Source organism: Schistocerca gregaria, chromosome 1 (assembly GCF_023897955.1).
Source record: "Schistocerca gregaria isolate iqSchGreg1 chromosome 1, iqSchGreg1.2, whole genome shotgun sequence".
Classification (NCBI taxonomy): domain Eukaryota; kingdom Metazoa; phylum Arthropoda; class Insecta; order Orthoptera; family Acrididae; genus Schistocerca; species Schistocerca gregaria.
In genome coordinates, this window is record NC_064920.1 from 634964246 (window position 1) to 634982304 (window position 18059).

At 39.6% G+C, this 18059-nt stretch overlaps 1 protein-coding gene across 1 annotated transcript in view; it reads right to left on the reverse strand.

Annotated features, from left to right (window-relative positions):
• Positions 1-18059, reverse strand: part of LOC126360221 (uncharacterized protein C05D11.1-like) — a 131223-nt gene that overhangs the window by 20723 nt on the left and 92441 nt on the right. Inside the window, exon 15 of the mRNA XM_050007692.1 lies at positions 7616-7802. Within this exon, the coding sequence (XP_049863649.1) occupies positions 7616-7802 (187 nt within the window). The remainder of the gene's footprint in view (positions 1-7615; positions 7803-18059) is intronic.

Sequence of the window (18059 nt, forward strand, 5' to 3'; positions counted from 1 at the left end):
GTGCAACTGGTATACGAAAACAATAGTATAGTTGTTTTCAGTAACTGTAAAATTTTACCATGGGTGACAAGTGTGGACTCTGTTGTAGGTTTGGGAGTAGTGGATTATGGTGTGGGGTTTGTTCAAAGTATTTTCATTTGGGGGGGGGGGGGGGGGTGTGTGCAGTGGGGAAGCCAGTGGGCGTTCTACCGATATCCTCTCCTGGGAATGCAGAATCTGTTGTAGAAATAAGTTGATAGAGGAGTTGAGTGGAGAGGAGCCTCTTGTAGCTGTAGAGGTAGAGACCAAGCAGCAGTCCTCGACAGTTAGGAGGCCTAGGTCAGTTGCAAAATCTAACAGAAAGAAGAGGTTCTGTAGCTAGGTAAAGGTGTGTGCCAGCAGTCGCAAGAAGTGTTGGGGAGTGAGTACCAGGTCATCAGCATTGTGAAGCCTAGTGCAGGGTTGGCTCAGGTGACTGACAGCACGGGGGAGTTATGGAGTAATTTTACGAAAGAGGATCAATTAGTGATAGTGTGTGGAGCAGGGAACAGTCTTGATGGGGATGGGGAATAGGATGTATGTGGTGACCTGGTAAAGATAGCTACTCAAACTGGTAGCACTAATGCGCATTTCGTGCAACTGTTTCAGCGTCATGATCGGCCTCATCTTAATGCGGCTGTTAGGCACGTTAACATGGGGCTGGAGAGGACGCTGATGGCAGAGGGCATGGGTCATATTTCAGTGGTACCAGTTGGGTCTATCAGTAGATCGGGTTTCACTAGGCATCTGCACCTCAATAGGTATGGGAAGGGGAGGCTGGCAAAGCTTACAGGTGATTACAGGTGACAGTGTAGTGGGGAGTGGGAAGTGGGGAGTGGTGGTGGTCGTGGTGGTGGTGGTGGGAGGATCACTCATAGAAAAATTCCTGTAGTAGTTGGTGTTAGAGCTGCACTTTTTTAGATTTAAGTCAGGTGATAGGTATACCTCCTTAAAGGAAGTCCCTCTAAGGGCTCACCTTCAGAGGATGTAGTGTTTCCAAGCAGAGAAGTAATTAGCATATATCATCAAAATATAAGAGGTATTAGAGATTAAGTTAGTGAACTGCTTACAGACGTTAACTCTGAAATTATTGATGTGTCGGAGCACCACTTAAATAATTTGACAATTCAGAGGCATACTTTACCAGGATACAGATTAGCTGCCTGTTTTTCAAGTAGTTCCTTGCAGGGTGGGGGAGTGGCTATGCACGTAAAAAACAGTATTCCCTTTGAGTCCATAGACATATCATGGCACTGCACTGAATGGATGTTTGAATGTGGTGCAGGGGCATTTAAATTTAGTGAAACTAAACTTCTAACTGTTGTTTATAGGTCCCCTAACTCTTACTTCAGAGCATTTCTGCTTAACCTAGAGAGGGCTCTTGATTCACTTTGTAGGATAATGATGATTGGTTTGTGGGGAACTCAAACTGCACGATTATCAGCGCCCGAACAAATTCCCAACCTTTCCTCAGTCCAATCTCACAACTTTCATGAATGATGATGACGTGCTGAGGACAGTACAAACACCCAGTCATCTTGAGGCAGGTGAAAATCCCTAACCCCACTGGAAATCGAACCTGGGATCCTGTGCTCCTGTGCTCGGGAAACGAGAAAGCAACCACAAGCCGGGGACTACTTTGTAGGAAGTACCAGAAATTAGCAAATTAGTTATATGTGGTGGCTTCAATATAATTTTTTTGTATGGTGGTGCAAGAAAAAGGATGTTGGCAGAGTTCCTAAATTCATATGACCTGATGCAAACTGTTTTTTTCCAACTAGGGTGCTGGGGAACAGTAGTACAGCCATAGACAACTGTTTTATTCATTCTGTTAGTAGAAGGGTGAATGGTCTTTCAGACCATGAGGCACAAATTTTAACACTAAAAGGCTTTTGTACTCAAACAAATATCACATGTAATTACAAACTATGTAGGAAAGTTAATCCAACAGCAATAGAGACTTTTTTAAACCTTGTCAAGGAACAAGAATGGCAGGAAGTTTATAGTGCCGATAACATAGATGATAAATATAATGCTTTCCTTAACACATTTCTCGTGCTCTTTGAGAGTTGCTTTCCATTACAACATTCTAAATGGGGTACCAGCAGTAATAGGCAGCCTGGGTAGCTGACTAGTGGGATAAGGATATCATGTAGAACAAAGTGTGAATTATATCAGAATGTTAGAAGTGCTCACAATCAAGCTGCAGAAGCCCATTACAAACAGTATTGTAAGGTGCTTAAAAATGTTATTAGGACGGCAAAGAGTATATGGTATGCAAATAGATACCTAATTAAGAAGATAAATTTAAAACTATATGGTCAGTTGTGAAAGAAGTGTCTGGTCAGCAGCACAAGGTTTGACGATATAACGTCAGTTCGTAGTAAAAATATTTCTGTTACTAATAAATCAGATAAATGTACAGTATTTAAGAATCATTTTCTGGGCATTGCTGGTGAATTAAATAAAAATTTAGCTTGTACAGGGAATCATATAACTCTCCTGACAAATCTCTTTCTGAGATTGATGTCTGAAATATGCCTCTGTGATACAGGCAAGAGGGAGATTGAGTCAATAATTAAATCACAGAAGACTAAGGACTCTCGTGGTTATGATGGAGTGCCTAGCAGAATATTAAAGTACTATGCTGCATATGTTAACCCTTCATTTAGCCATATTTGTAATTTTTCCTTAAGGAATGGTCAGTTTCCTGAATGAAGTACTCAGTAGTAAAACCACTTTACAGAAAGGGAGAAAGGAATGATGTAGACAATTTTAGACCCATTTTTATGCCATCAGTGTTTGCTAAAGTTATTTAAAAGGGTGTGTATCTAAGGATAATTGATCATTTTATATCGCACAATTTGCAATCAAATGTACAGTTCCGCTTCAGAAGTCATTTAACAACTGAAAATGCTATGTTCTCTTTTCTCTGTGTGGTACTGGGTGGGTTAAACAAAAGGTTTTGAATGCTAGACATATTTTTTGATTTAACTAAGGCATCTGTTTGTGTTGATCACAAAATATTGCTCCAGAAGTTGGACCATTACAGAATATGGGGAGCAGCTCACAACTTGTTCATCTCTTATTTCAGCAACATGCAGCAAAAGTTTGTTATTCACAAGGTTGAGAATGGCTGTGACGTGGGGTCTGAGTGGTGTACGGTCAAGTGGTGGTGGTGGTGGGGGTGGTGGGGGGGTGCCCCAGAGATCAGTATTGGGGCCACTCCTGTTCCTTATTTATATAAATGATATGCCCTCTAGTATTACAGATAACTCTAAAGTATTTCTGTTTGCTGATGACACTAGCTTGGTAGTGTAGTGTTTCGAGAATTTCCGTGTAAATTCTAGAACCACTCGGCCTCCTTCCATCTGGAATGGAATATTGTTGAATGGATGCTCATCTTTGACTTGGAAATCATAAGACGTGTATTCAGATTCAGGATGAGAATGGAGTTGGTTTTTTAAGCCAACTTTCTCTTATGTGTAAATGAACTTTGTTTCTAACATTTGCATATGTGAAGAGACTTACTAGCAAGTGTTTGTGTGGAGAATGAGATTTGTAAAAGTTTTGATGTTTGAATAAACATCATTAAGTGAAGCAAAAGAAATTGGGTACATCTGCTTATTTTTATAAGTAGAAAGTGTCTTGAGAAATTCCTGTTCCTAACAAATATACTTCGGAGAAGAAGAGAAAAGGAGTTTGCAGCAGCAAGTTAACCAGCAAGGAAAGTTGGCTGACAATCTCAACTAAGTCATATCGTTAAGGAAGTGGGAGTTTACACACAAACTTCATACTTCACTACTTTAAGTTGTCCAAAGTGTTAGAGTAGTAAAGGATGTTGTGTGCAACATTGGCTCGGTTTCAAATAGTGCAGCTCATGACCTAAGTTCACGGCTTGTAGAAAATAAACTAACACTAAATCACAGTAAGACTCACTTTTTATAGTTTCTAACACACAATTCAACAAAACCTGACATTTTAATTTCAAAGAATGAGCATATGATTAGCGAAACAGAAGATCTCAAATTTCTAAGTGTTCAGATAGATAGTAAACTGTCTTGGAAAGCTCACGTTCAGGATCTTGGTCAGAGACTTAATGCACCCATTTTTACTACTTAAATGGTATCTGAAGTGAGTGATCATTTAACACGAAAATAGCCAACTTTGCTAATTTTCATTCGCTTATGTTGTATGGTATTATATTCTGGGATAACTCTTCCCATTCTAAAAGGATATTTTTGGCTCAGAAAGGAGCAGTTTGGGCAATAAGTGGTGTTAAGTCCATGAACCTCTTGTCAACCCCTGTTCATGATTCCGGGTATTTTGACATTGGCCTCTCAATATATATATTTATTACTGTCATGTCTTGTTAACAATATTAGCTTATTCCCAAAAATAAGCAGCTTTCACTCAGTTAATACTCGACAGAAATCGAACCTGCATTTGGATTGGACTACTTTAACTCTTGTGCAGAAAGGTATGCATTATACTGCTGCATCCATTTCCAATAAGCTACCACTCGAATTCAAAAATCGTAGCAGTAATCCATGCGCTTTCAAATCGAAACAGAGTTTTCCCATAGGTCGCTCCTTCTATTATGTCGAGGAGTTCCTTGAAAAATTAAGCTGATTCTTGTTGTATTGTTGATTGCATTTACTTAAACTTATCGATAGACTTTTTTTGAGTTCATAAACATTTTATTTCTTATCTGTTATTACTTTTATGTTGTAATTTCATGTACAGACATGTTCTATGACCGTTGAGATTTGGTATTCTATGCAATGGCAACCAAGGTGGTTATTTAAGAGTATTTTATATTGTCAATGGTCGTAGTAGCACAATTATGCTGAACATGTGTAATACTCTTTGTTAATTACAATATTATAATTTATTACTTCACAAAACACTGACAGCAGTTCTAGAAGACAATAAAATGGATTCACAATCTAGGTACTGTGATGTACATCTGTTGATGGTATGATTAATTAGCAACGAATCAGTAGAGTCCAAACTTTATTAAATGTACTCAGGTTACTTCAATAAAAATATTTCTTCCTTCTTCAGATTATTTGTGTGTTGCCAAATACCTCATCTGTAGTTTCAATTCCCCCATTTAAACATATAATTATGATATTGAGGTACACTCTCTCCCACATTGACACTACTGATGATGAATGTAGAAAAAAAGCAATAAAAGTGCATATTTTGCCATGCATCCAGAGAGCAAAAAACTTCCAACTTCATGAGCGTGTCATGCTGCAAGCTCACAGAGAATATCTTTCAATTCTCATTTATCACTGTAAGTTATTTTAATTCTGCAGCAACCAAAGAAGTGTTTTAAAAATCTTGAGGATCAAACAAATTGAGCACTGTACAAAGGTATAGCTTGCACAGCATATGATGCTTGACGTGCAAGGAACAGTTTTCATCCAAAGAGCTGGGCTAGTTCATTCGTTTGTCTGGAAGGGGAGGCCAGTAAGCATTTTCCACCTTTCAGCTGGTCAGCGATGACAGAATTGTGGCGCACACCCTGCAATTTTTCTCAAACAACATTAGAGAAACCATTTGGTTAAAAAAAATTCTTTACTTATAGTTTTATATGGCAGATTCAGGATGATGTGCCCATCAGTTGTTAATGGTAATAGTTATTGTGATATTTACTTGGAAAATAAGACAAGGCACAAAATTTGGAAAAGCATGCAATTAAAAAAAGAGAGATTGCTATGATTTTGCATTTCATGCAAATTACATAGTATGTTATTGCTTATGAAATTTAGTTAACATACTGAATTTTTCTTTAGACTTGGGTGGAGGTCTCTATCTGCCACCAATCTCTAGAAAACTGATCCAATGTAGCACACTCATTTGTTGTCATTCTGCGCCAGCGATAAAGCCAGAGTGAAATGTCCACAACATTCTTCATATTTGATAAATGGATTCAGGTATTGAAATGAGATTTTGGCGAATGATAGCATGCATAGAGGAGAGTATTTTACCATATCATTATTATGTAAAACTTTGTTATCTACCATGTTGTTTCAATAACTACAGACTTATTATATGAAAGAATGTAATTTTTAAGGGCCATTGGTAACTGATGAAATGAGAAATGCTGTGGGTTTTGGAACAACGTATGTGAAGACATTACATGCTTCTTTGTACCGAGGATATAGTTACTGACCTCACTTTTCCTCAGTTCCTCACTTAATAAACCACTGTTTCTGAATTCTCTCACAATTGTGTCTGCACAACATGTTAGTGAGGTGAGAATGTGTGAAACTCTGCTGTGTTTTGGGAAGAAGCAAATATTTTAACATAGCAACCGGAGTGCTATGTTGGCTCTACTCAAAAGTTCACCACTCATGGCACTTCTCTGAAAGTTACAAATGATTAACAAGCCAGACAAAAATAAACTGCTCCATCTTCAGTGAAATTCTTTTTAGATACTAACAAAAGCGGAGGTGACAGTGATCTGTTTGAATGGTCACCATGTAAGTGTGGACATGGAGGGGCACCGCTTAATATTTACAAAAAATATGAGCATAGGCTTCAGCTTAGAACGACACATCCCCTCCAGTGCTCGGCATTTCCCCTACAACACTTGCCTGTAACTCCCACTACAACCACTCTCACCATGCGTGCCCTGTTGGCTGCGCATCTACCGGCAAGTACATTCTATGTGGACTATAGCAGTGTGTTTGTTATTCTGATATTATACAATGCCTAATTCTTTCCACGCTCCAATCATCTTTTTGTTGCTCCCAATTTGCATTTACTATATTTAATTTCCTTATTTCTCTACCTAATTGCCCTCCCCTCCCCTCCCCACACCACCCCAAAAACCTCTCCACAGAATGTTTTCCTTTTTCTCACAAATTTTCTACTTTTGTTTTTTGTCCCCCTACCACTATTGGTTTTATCTCTGCTGTTTGGCAACTTTGACTCCTCTACACTTCTGCAGTCATCTCTGTTGCTTCTAACTTTACAGGTTTGCAAATTTGGTCTGTGAAATATATTTCTCTCAGTTTCTGGATGAAATAAATGCAGATACCACAGTTGGTGAATAACACAGCTATTGTATATTTCTATGGTTATGTTTTTATCTAGCAAACAGTTATTTTCTGCATATGTTGTGTATATTTCAGTTCTACTTTAAATTTTAGTTTTTTTTTAAGTTGTCCTCAAACTAGAAAGTTGAAAACAATGAGGTAAAAAACATTAAAAACTGTGTGCAACAGTATCTGGTCCCACTGATTTGGCATATAATAGGGAAAATCTCTGTTCTCTCATTTGCTAATCATACAAAATATTCCCCTTCCCCCCCCCCCCCCTCCTCCCCAGCAATTTTTTTTTCTTACAGCTTCCTACAGGTCATATTCACACTTCTGAGTATCAAGATAATTATAAATACATGGAGGAAAATAGTACTTTCACAAACTGATTAACCTTCTGCAAATAATGTACATGAAGCAGTGCAAGTATGTTATATATCAAGGGGAGTGAAAGGTTAGTTTCTATCGTCCTTTTCCTATTAATAAAATTATCTACATCTAACTGCATTTGCAATACCAAGGAAATAAACAAATTGTGTTACCTCAAGCTGAGTCAAATACTGAAGAAAGAGTAGCAGTGGTGCTAGGTCTGGATCATCAAAAGTTTTTATAGAAGTTGTAGTTTGGCACATGAAACACGACTCGACACAGCCTAACCCAACAACACATCCTTTACCAATGCATTCTGATGGAGGCACCAACAGAGACCAGTCTGGAGTCACGGCAAGTCTGAAGGCAAATGAATAAATTCTAAAATCATAAAATCAAAATAGAACACAATGCAATAAACTAATATAATTTAAGTGAAACATTGAAGAGACACTGAACAGGATATGTTGACCATTGAATTGTAACATAAATTATAGCATTAGGTGTGTAAATTAATACAGGCTGAAAGTATTTAAACCGACAAGCTCTGGGAGGTTGTACGGGACACAAAAAGAAATATTTTCCCCCAATGTAATTTTTTCCTGTGAGGATTATTTAAACCGGGGGAGGCCTTATTACGCTCTTCACTTGTTAGAGGTCATATTACGGTCTTCAGTAGTAGGCAACAGCTGTCCTCCAGTGTAGTAGTGCATTCTCTCTGTGAGTGCACTGATATGGTTGGTGCGTACCACGTAGTGCACCACAATAGACGAGCTGCACAGCGGGTTAATGAACAACAATAACCTAATCGCCATATCGCGCATCATACAACCTTTGCTGCTGTGTACCAACGTCTGCATGATACTGGGTCATTTTGCAGATTACCTGCACAGGAACGCCATCGTACGGTAAAAAAGCTCCAACTTGAGGAAGCTGTCTTGCACCATGTGGCGCGGGTCCTTCAATCAGCACTCGTGCAATTACACGTGACATGGGGACGAATCAGACAAATGTAAGAACAGTCCTTCGAGAGCAATTGTTACGTCCTTTTCACTTACAGCATTTCCACAACCTGGAACCATTTGTTTATCCCCCCAGAGCACAGTTTTCATAGTGGTACCTGGAGCAGTGTGAAATGCATCCTACATTTCCATCCTTCGTGTTGTTTACCAATGAAGCAACATTCAGACTTGATGGAGTCTTCAAAAAGCACAATTCGCATGTTGGGAGTGAGGATAACCCACATGCCACAGTTACTAGCGCTCATCAGGTGCGGTTCTGCGTTAATGTGTGGGTCGGTGTTGTTTGGGGCTGTTTTAATTGGGCTGTATCTGCTACCTAGGCCATTAAATGGCAGGAACTATTACAATTTTGTTGTCAGAGCATTGCCAAATTGCTGGAAGACATCCCACTCCCTACAAGACAACGTATGTGGTTCCAACATGACTGGGCGCCGGCATGTTTCAGTCGATGTGGCATCGATTCCTGGACTGACGGTTCCCAGAAACATGGATTGGCAGAGGTGGTCCTGTACCAAGGCCTGCTCAATCCCCAGATATGTCCCCTCTGGACTTTTCTATGTGGGGAGAGATGCGCAACCTTGTTTACGCAACTTCTGTTGCATCAGAAGAGGATCTGGTTGCCCAGATAGTAGCAGCAGCAGGAACAATTCAGGATACTCCCGGGGTTTTTGCCTGTGCCAGACAGAACATGATCCGACAGTGTAACCTTTGTTTACGTGTCAATGGAGGAATTTTTGAAAATCTGCTATAATTGAAATTGGGTTGTGTCAGTATGTTGTCTCTTGGTCATAAAAAAAGAGGAAAGGTGTTCCTTGGTTTAATTAATTTGCTGCCAGAGAAATCTTCCTCTCCTGGTTTAAATACTGCTCATAGGAAAAAATGACATTAGGGAAAAATATTTGTTTTTATGTCCCCTACGACCTCCCAGAGTTTGTCAGTTTAAATACTTTTCACCCTGTATAAAGTCAGTCACACAGGCATCACAACGACCTAATATTGGTTTCCCAAAGGTCTGGTGTACATTTTTGTTAAGCTTTAGAGTACAGTGGCTTATAAGGCAAGCAGCACACCAAATCAAATAATTTGGAGTGGATACCTTGGAACATACAAACATAATGATTTATCCAACATGAAAAAAAACCTGCATCTACATTATGAAAAACTTAGCAGTCAAGTTATGGAACACATGTCCTCAGAAATGCATTGAGTCATGTATGAGACAAGGAGTTACATAATTGATGGCACTGAATGAAATTTTAAAAAGGCGGGAAGGGCACTCACCTGTAATGGGGGAGCTGAAAACAAGCTTTAATACAGGTACATTCTAACAGAAAACTTAGAAATCACATAAGCACATTGCCTGACAGAAGTCCACATTGGGAAAAAATGCGACATTAATGCTTATGGCTCTCCCAATTCTTCAGCAACACAACACAAATATGTAAACAACAATGAGCCCATGAACATGTGGGAATATAAACTCAACATTTGCTGTAAGTGTAGTGTGTACTCCTAGGTCACACAGTTTCTGCAGTAGGCATCTGGCAACCAAAGAGAATCAACACCATACAAAACATTCCCCTCCCCAAAGACTTTCAATACCTAAGAATCCCGAAAAAAGTCCACTGGGGAGAAAAATTTTGTGGTCTCAAAATTTTGTACAGCAGTACGGAGGAGTGTCATGTCATGAACAACATACTAAAAATGCTGACAAGTGGGTGTGAGTGTGGGGTTGGGTGGCGGTCATGTTTAAAGGTCACTCTTTTAAGTTTTCCTTGAATACTTCAAAAACCACAGCTTCTAGCAAAAATGTTTCCTAGTACAAAATTAATATAAATTACATTTCCTACAGATAGGGTCTATTGATTTTTTTCTCTAGGATTAATAGTTTCTGTGTTGCACAGGGTAGAAACACCACAAATCATTAAAAACACTGTTTTAATGGCATAACATTGATGTTTGTTCGTTGAAGTGGGTCAAGAGCAAATATTAAATTTGTGTACCACATCTACATGCAGTAGAACTGTACTACGGGACAAACTGTGGTCTAGTGGTGCAATAGGGTGGAGAGGCGGGCTGGAGGTAAGAAGCATGAGGAAAGGTAGGTCACTGGATTGTGATTGTGCACTACCTTCCTTCATAGGTCTGTAAAATGGTGAGCGAGCACACAATTCTCCATCTCTCTACTGCATTACATCCCAAAGAGCAACCACAGGGCTTTCACAAAGTTATATCGACCCTTCCACAGCTAGCCTTATGAATCACTGGTGACAGAGTGCAGACAGTTCTGGGGGAAGGGAGGGAGATTGGGGGGGGGGGGGGATGGAGGTTTTTGCCACAAAGTGTGTTTACTCTAAATTGAATACGTAAATGAGTTGCTAATATTACAAATGCAAGAAAAGTTTATGGGAAGATTCTACTTAACTCTCTGCACACTATATTACAGTGCTGCAGGGGGAAATTGATTCTTAATCATCCTGTACAACAGCCCTAGTGTTCTTCCGGGAAAGACTCTTCCACCAAAAGTGCTGCTCACTTTTCAATTCACAGACAGACTGCATCTCTCCAACATCTCCTGTCCAGTACTCTTACACAAGTAGACAAAAAAACTTCACTGAGCCCGTGTTTATAGAGTGAAGTTAGTTACAGTTTATTAAATGAGTACCTATTTGCAGTTGCTCGGTGAGCTTTTATATAAAATATGTTTGTATGAACAATGGCTGAGAAGTGCTCAATTTATAAATATAATGTTGTCAGTGACCTACTCAGTGTTGGTGGCAAAGGGATCGAATTGTTAAATGTGGCATCTTGCTGTTTTCTGTCGTTGACAGCGTATTGTAAAGCCCTGTAACCATGTTGTATTCACTTGGTGCTGATTTGATGAATGATCAGAATGCATTTCTCTTCAATTAACTATGTTACTGGCAGAATGCATAAATCTCTTCCATTCATTAGGGGAATTGCTGGCACTTCTAGAGTGGGCTGCACTGAGTGGAGCCAGATCTCCTGTAACACACTGCTCGACTTGTGTTGAAATATCTTAAGTTCCTTGACACTGTCAGAGGAAGAGCAAATTTCAGCCACTGGGCCTCTTCAGATATTGGAGAGCTGAGGTGGGGGTGATGCACTTGATATCCTCAAGCTGAGAAAAGCATTCCGGTCAAATACATATTGGCAGCTTGTTACACTTGGGGTGGGTTCCTCAGCGTGGTACACAGCTGACACCACCAGTTGCTGAGCTTTTTTACAAAATAGCTCATTGAACAATATCAAATAAATACTCACTCAATAAATGGAAAATAATTTCACTATATAAATGTGAGCACAGTGGAAAATCCAAGATGGCCCCAGTCTCCTCCTCACACCCACCTGGTTGCCTCTCCCATCATGCAATGCTGCTCGCAGTCTGGCTCCAGCTGCCAGACTCTGTGATCGTGCACGTGTGTGTGTGTGTGTGTGTGTGTGTGTGTGTGTGTGTGTGTGTGTGTGTGTGTGTGTGAGAGAGAGAGAGAGAGAGAGAGAGAGAGAGAGAGAGAGAGCCCAGCTCACTTTCCGACAGTCTTTTCGTTGGGCCTATCTACAATTCAGCATCTGACAAGAGAGAAGTGGACAGGAAATGCTGGTAGGTATAGTCTGCCTGTAAACTCAAAAGTGATCAGCATTCATGTTGGGGAAGTTGCCTTTCCTGGAAGAATGCTACAGCTGTCATACAGGATGAGTGAGAATCAGTTTCTCTCTGGCATTGTAGAACAGTGTGCACAGATTTACACTGAGTCTGTCCATGTTATTAGTAATTTGTATCTGTATCCCATGTAGTGTTAATGCATCTTATGGAAAATGAACACTGGCACCAGGAATGTCTGCACGCCAGTGATTCACAAGGCAAGCTGCAGAAGGGTCAGTAAAACTTTGTGGAACACCCTGAAGTTGCTTTTTGTGATAAAGTGCAGTAGAGAGAGAGTGGGGAATTGCCTGCTCACTCAACATTTTGTCCTATGTGAAGGTGAAGCACATGACCACAATCTGCCAACTTTCCGTCCCTCAGATTTTCAAACCCCTGTACACAATTTAGCCCTTAATACAGTTTTACTGCACTTGGACACTGCACGAACATTTAAGATTTGTTCTTAACCCACATTATTTAACAATAAACATTAATTTGATACCGTTAAAAACCCATTTTTAATAATCTGCAATTTTTCTATCCCCTACACAATGCAAAACCTGTTAGTCCACAGAAATAATGAAAAGGACCTTTTTTGTAAGAAATTAAACTACATTAAATTTTGCCAATTTTGCACTGGAAAATATTTTCACTAGAATGTGAGTTTTTCAGATAGTCAAGAAAAACATAAATGATCTTTAAAACGCCCCCCCCCCCCCCCTTCCCCCAATCACCCACAATTGTTTGTGTGTTGCTCACTACACACCCCCCCCCCCCCCTACCGCTGAACAAAAATTTGCAACTCCATGAATTTTTTTCACCCCTGACAGCAGCTTTGCTAAGCCAAAACACCGCTGGCCGTGACCACTGATGGGGACGACAGAAAAGCAATGCACCTTTGAACAGGTAAAGGGCAGGCTACACAAAGTACTTCTTTTGTCACACCACATACATGTGGCTCCCCTTGCTGTGACTGTGACTGCTTGTTAACTGGCAGTTGGTAAGGTGCTCCAGATAGAAGTTGATGGTGCATGGCAACACCTGGATTTTTTTCCTCACAATCTGACTGGCACTCAGACAAAGGAGTGTTTACAGTTGAGAGATGCATGAGATACACGAGGCTATCCAGCACTTCCACCCATACACGGAACGCGGTCTTTGCAATATACACTGACCATAAACTCATAAATTCTCTCTTCAAAACAACAAAGGGAACTTTTTCGTCGTGGCAATTTCAACAATTAGAACTTATCAGTCAGTTTAGTACAGATTTGACACACACGAAACGGGCAGATAACACAGCTGTCGACTATTTTATGAGGCTATAATGCAATTTTGCATACTATAGTAGAGATGGCAAAAAGAAGAGTCCTGTTAGCTTGTAGCACTTTTCCAGCTTTTAACAGCTAAGCACTAATGGCTGCAAGTGAAAACAGTAGCCATGTACTGAGCTGTGACAACGAGGCATTGCCACACAGATGTTTCCAAAAATAAAATAAAATAAAAATAAAGAAAATTAAAAAATTGCCTTGCGTTAGTGGTTGAGCTAGGCCCGCAATGCTGCCACACCCAGCCCACTGCATCTCTCAGGGATCAACTTACGCTGATGCAACAATAATAATTTTGATAAATTCATTGCAGCATAAGCAGCTGACACAGCTACAAAACTCATGGCAAGTGGATACAAGGGAATGCAGCTTTAAAAAGTGCCTCTATCAGGATTAAACAAAAGGATTGCTGTGCCGCAATGCCCCGAAACTGCACCAATTATGGATATCTCTGGAGAAACAACAGGCAGAATATTTCTCTCAACACACGGATCATCCCCTCTCGTACCTGGTACATGTCCCAACAGACCAAGAGCCTGCACTGTTTTTCGAACTAGCAAAATCATGTGGATTCCAACACCATCATTCCACTAGCTACGACTCAGCCAGGGGGGGGGGGGGGGGGGGTAATTTGACAAGTGCTTTGACACTCTTTGGTAGAGACTGTGTTCATGCCAAGCAGTGCAGTTCTGGTAATCTCAGATACCTCTGCAATTCACTCATGTTCTGTGGACAAATAAATTTGTAAACGTTTGCTGCCAACAGGTAACCACCCTCGTGGGACTGTGCCATCGTTAATCTTCTATGCTCCTCAATATCTTGCTGTTCTTAAGTTTCTCAGAGATGTTGTATTTGGCTTAGGTCTTGTAATAAGCAGTTGTTACTGCAAAATGTATGTCTAATTTTGGGAGTCTCATTTCTCTAGAAGAGGATAGAACACAAGAGCACCTTATTAGATAGTACCTTATTAATTTACAAGAATGTTTTCACTCAGGGATGTAAATTTCATTAAACAGGTTTTAACTTTGTCAGTAATTGGCAGCTCAGGTGCTGCTCATAGTTAAAGGCTGAGGCAGAGCCGCTCTCTATAAGATATTTGTTGTTGTGGTCTTCAGTCCAAAGACGGGTTTGATGCAGCTCTCCATGCTACCCTATCCTGTACTAACCCCATCATTTCCGAATAACTACTGCAACCTACATCCTTCTGAATCCGTTAGACGTATGCATCTCTTGGTCTCCCTCTTATGATTTTTACCCCTCACACTTCCCTCCAATACTGAACTGATGATTCCTTGACACCTCAAAAAGTGTGCTATTGACCAATCTCTTGTTTTGTCTAACTGTGCCACATACTTCTTGTCTTCCCAATTCTATTGAGTACTCCTCATTAGTTACATGATTTACCCATCTAATCTTCAACATTCTTCTGGAGCACCACATTTCAAGGGCTTCTATTCTCTTCTTGTCTAAACTATTTATCGTGCATGTTTCACCTCCATACATGGCTACACTCCATACAAATGCTTTTAGAAAAAGACTTCCCAACGCTTAAATCTGTATCTGATGTTAATAAATTTCTCTTCTTCAGAAATGGTTTTCTTGGCATCTCCAGTCTACATTTTATATCCTCTCTACTTTGGCCCTCAACAGATATTTTACTGCCATAATAGCGAAACTCATCTACTACTTTAAGTGTCTTATTTCCTAATCTAATTCCCTCAGCATCATCTGATTTAATTCAACTACATTCCACTATCCTTGCTTTCCTTTTGTTGGCATTCATCTTATATCCTCTTTTCAAGACACTTTCGAATCCGCTCAACAGCTCTTTCAAGTCCTTTGCTGACTATGACAGAATTACAATGTAATTGGCAAATTTCTTTTCCTTGAACTTTAATTCCTACTCCAAATTTTTCTTTGGTTTCCTTCACTGCTTGTTCACTGTACTGATTGAATAACATCAGGGATTGGCTACAACCCTGTCTCACTCTCTTCTCAACCACCCTTTTGTGCCCCATGACTTATGTTCCATAAATGAATGGGAGAAACAATGGAATTTTTCAAAGGAGCTCCTTTTTAATAAAATAATTCATATGATTATCAATGTGAGTACATTAACAAGGATCATAATTTGTTGTTCGTTAACTTTCGAGAAAAAGTTTGCCGTGGTTGTTACTACCTGTTAATATATAACTTTCCTCTAAAAGCTCTCAATGGTGGAATTCACAGGACATGAAGGAAGAAAGGAAAACTAAGATTTAATGTCTCTCCAACAATGAGGTCAATAGAGACTGGGCCCAAGCTCATATTGAGGAAGGAAATTGGCCCTTTTTAATGAACTATCATTGCATTTGCCTTAATCAATTTAAGTAAACTCCAAATGGGACAGACAGACAAGGAACAGAATCACTGTCCTGAATCCAAGTCCAGTGTCTTACGACTGTACCACCTCACTGGGTACAGAACAATGTGTGTGTGATTGACTCAATGATATCAAAGTGGTCCTCACTATGTTGCAATCCTTCACACACACAGAGATTTGCTTGATGTCATGTAAAGAAGATGGTGAAGCATTGCAATGTTGCAAGTCATGTAATACTACTCAAGGAGTCGTTCTGTTCTTTCAGTTACAGTTAACTGAACAGCAACTGCTAAATATTAATACAATATATAGCAAAGTGATTTAAAACACAGATTGTAACTGTTCAGAGTATAAATGTTTCTCCTCTTTTGTTGTAAATCTCATTATGTCCTCTTCATTGATTGTACAAGCATTAAGAATGTGGAATCAATCAGCATACAGGCAAGCAACAGTCAACAAATGTCATGGCTATTTGGCATAATTATTATGTAACATACAACAGTATTACGTATTTTTTGTCAAGTGATATTTATGTTCACTTCTTTTACAAGACCATTAGTGTGATAATGTAAAATGAAGGAAGAAAACGTATGTGTGGTTAATGTTTATGATATGCAATTTCAACTATTTCAGTAAATATGCTCCACTGCCTCTCCCATATCTCTGACAACAGAATGAACTATCAGCATGGCAACTGGCAATATCCCAACTTATGGCATAGCAATGTTTATTCTCTGATTAAGCTATGTTGTGTGCCTGTGTACATCATGCACAGAAATGTCTCTGTGAGATCCATTAGCACAATATGTAAGCAGCAATTTGTTTTCTGTGCACATACTAAGCAACTACATCATACACCAACATGTGATTTAACTCTTGTCTATTTCATCACATTGAAGGTAATAAAATTTCACACAACACTGACGATTTACTAAAAGTAGACATTTTCTGTATTACATACAGAACAGCCTCCTCATACACTGGTACAACATTGCACATGCATCATCACAGAATTCTAGGCAAACACGTCTACATTAAATAGTCAAAATATAGCCCCTAACATCACAAAAAAGCATTACACAAATATTTTTGAAATTCTTTTTTCCATTTCAAGTTCTTTTTGGTTAATATCATAGTTTTCATGCTACTGGAATATGTGATGGAGCGAATTGAGACTGCATGTGAAGAACGAATTTTTAAACTGTAACTGATTCAGTGTATGCAAGTATGTACCTAATATGCACAGCCAGCACATCTTGGCACAGTGTTACACCATCCAGGTTATCTGGATACTTCCCACTAACACCAACCTGTCAGAACTCCGGAGATGGGAACTTGCCCTTCAGTATATCCTCTCTTCTCGTTATCCACCAGGCCTCAACCTCCACTAATTTCAAGTTGCCGCTACTCATACCTCACCTGTCTTTCAACAACATCTTTGCCTGTGTACTTCCGCCTCGACTGACATCTCTGCCCAAACTCTTTGCCTTTACAAATGTCTGCTTGTGTCTGTGTATGTGTATGTACAGATGGATATGTGTGTGCGCGCGCAAGTGTATACCTGTCCTTTTTTCCCCTTAAGGTAAGTCTTTCCGCCCCCGGAATTGGAATGACTCCTTACCCTGCCCCTTAAAACCCACATCCTTTCGTCTTTCCCTCTTTCCTGAAGAAGCAACCGTTGGTTGCGAAAGCTTGAATTTTGTGTGTATGTTTGTGTATCTATCGACCTGCCAGCGCTTTTCTTTGGTAAGTCACATCAACTTTGTTTTTAGACATATTTTTGCCCACGTGGAATGTTTCTCTCTATTATATTCATCATTAATTTAAAGACATCGTTAGTTTCAGAGAACACATTTCGGCAGAATATGCAAATTCATTTAATTTTTATTATCAGTCAACTTGTTCAAGGATCTAAATATACCAGGGCAGTTATAATATTGAATGACTATAATGTTTAGCCAACCAGGGACGAGTGCAGTCTCTCATTACGTACCTGGTACACTGACAGCACATACTAAGTTATCGAGAAGTCAGGACCTAGTTCTCATAGAACTTTTGTGTCCCAAGGCGATCTAAAAATTTCAGTAATATACCGCATTTACTCGAATCTAAGCCGCACTCGAATCTAAGCCACATCTGAAATTTGAAACTCTAAATTTAAGGGGAGAGAAAAGTTTTAGACTGCACCTTCAATTTGAAACAAAGTTGGTCCATTGTAACATGAGACATAATTTAGGTATA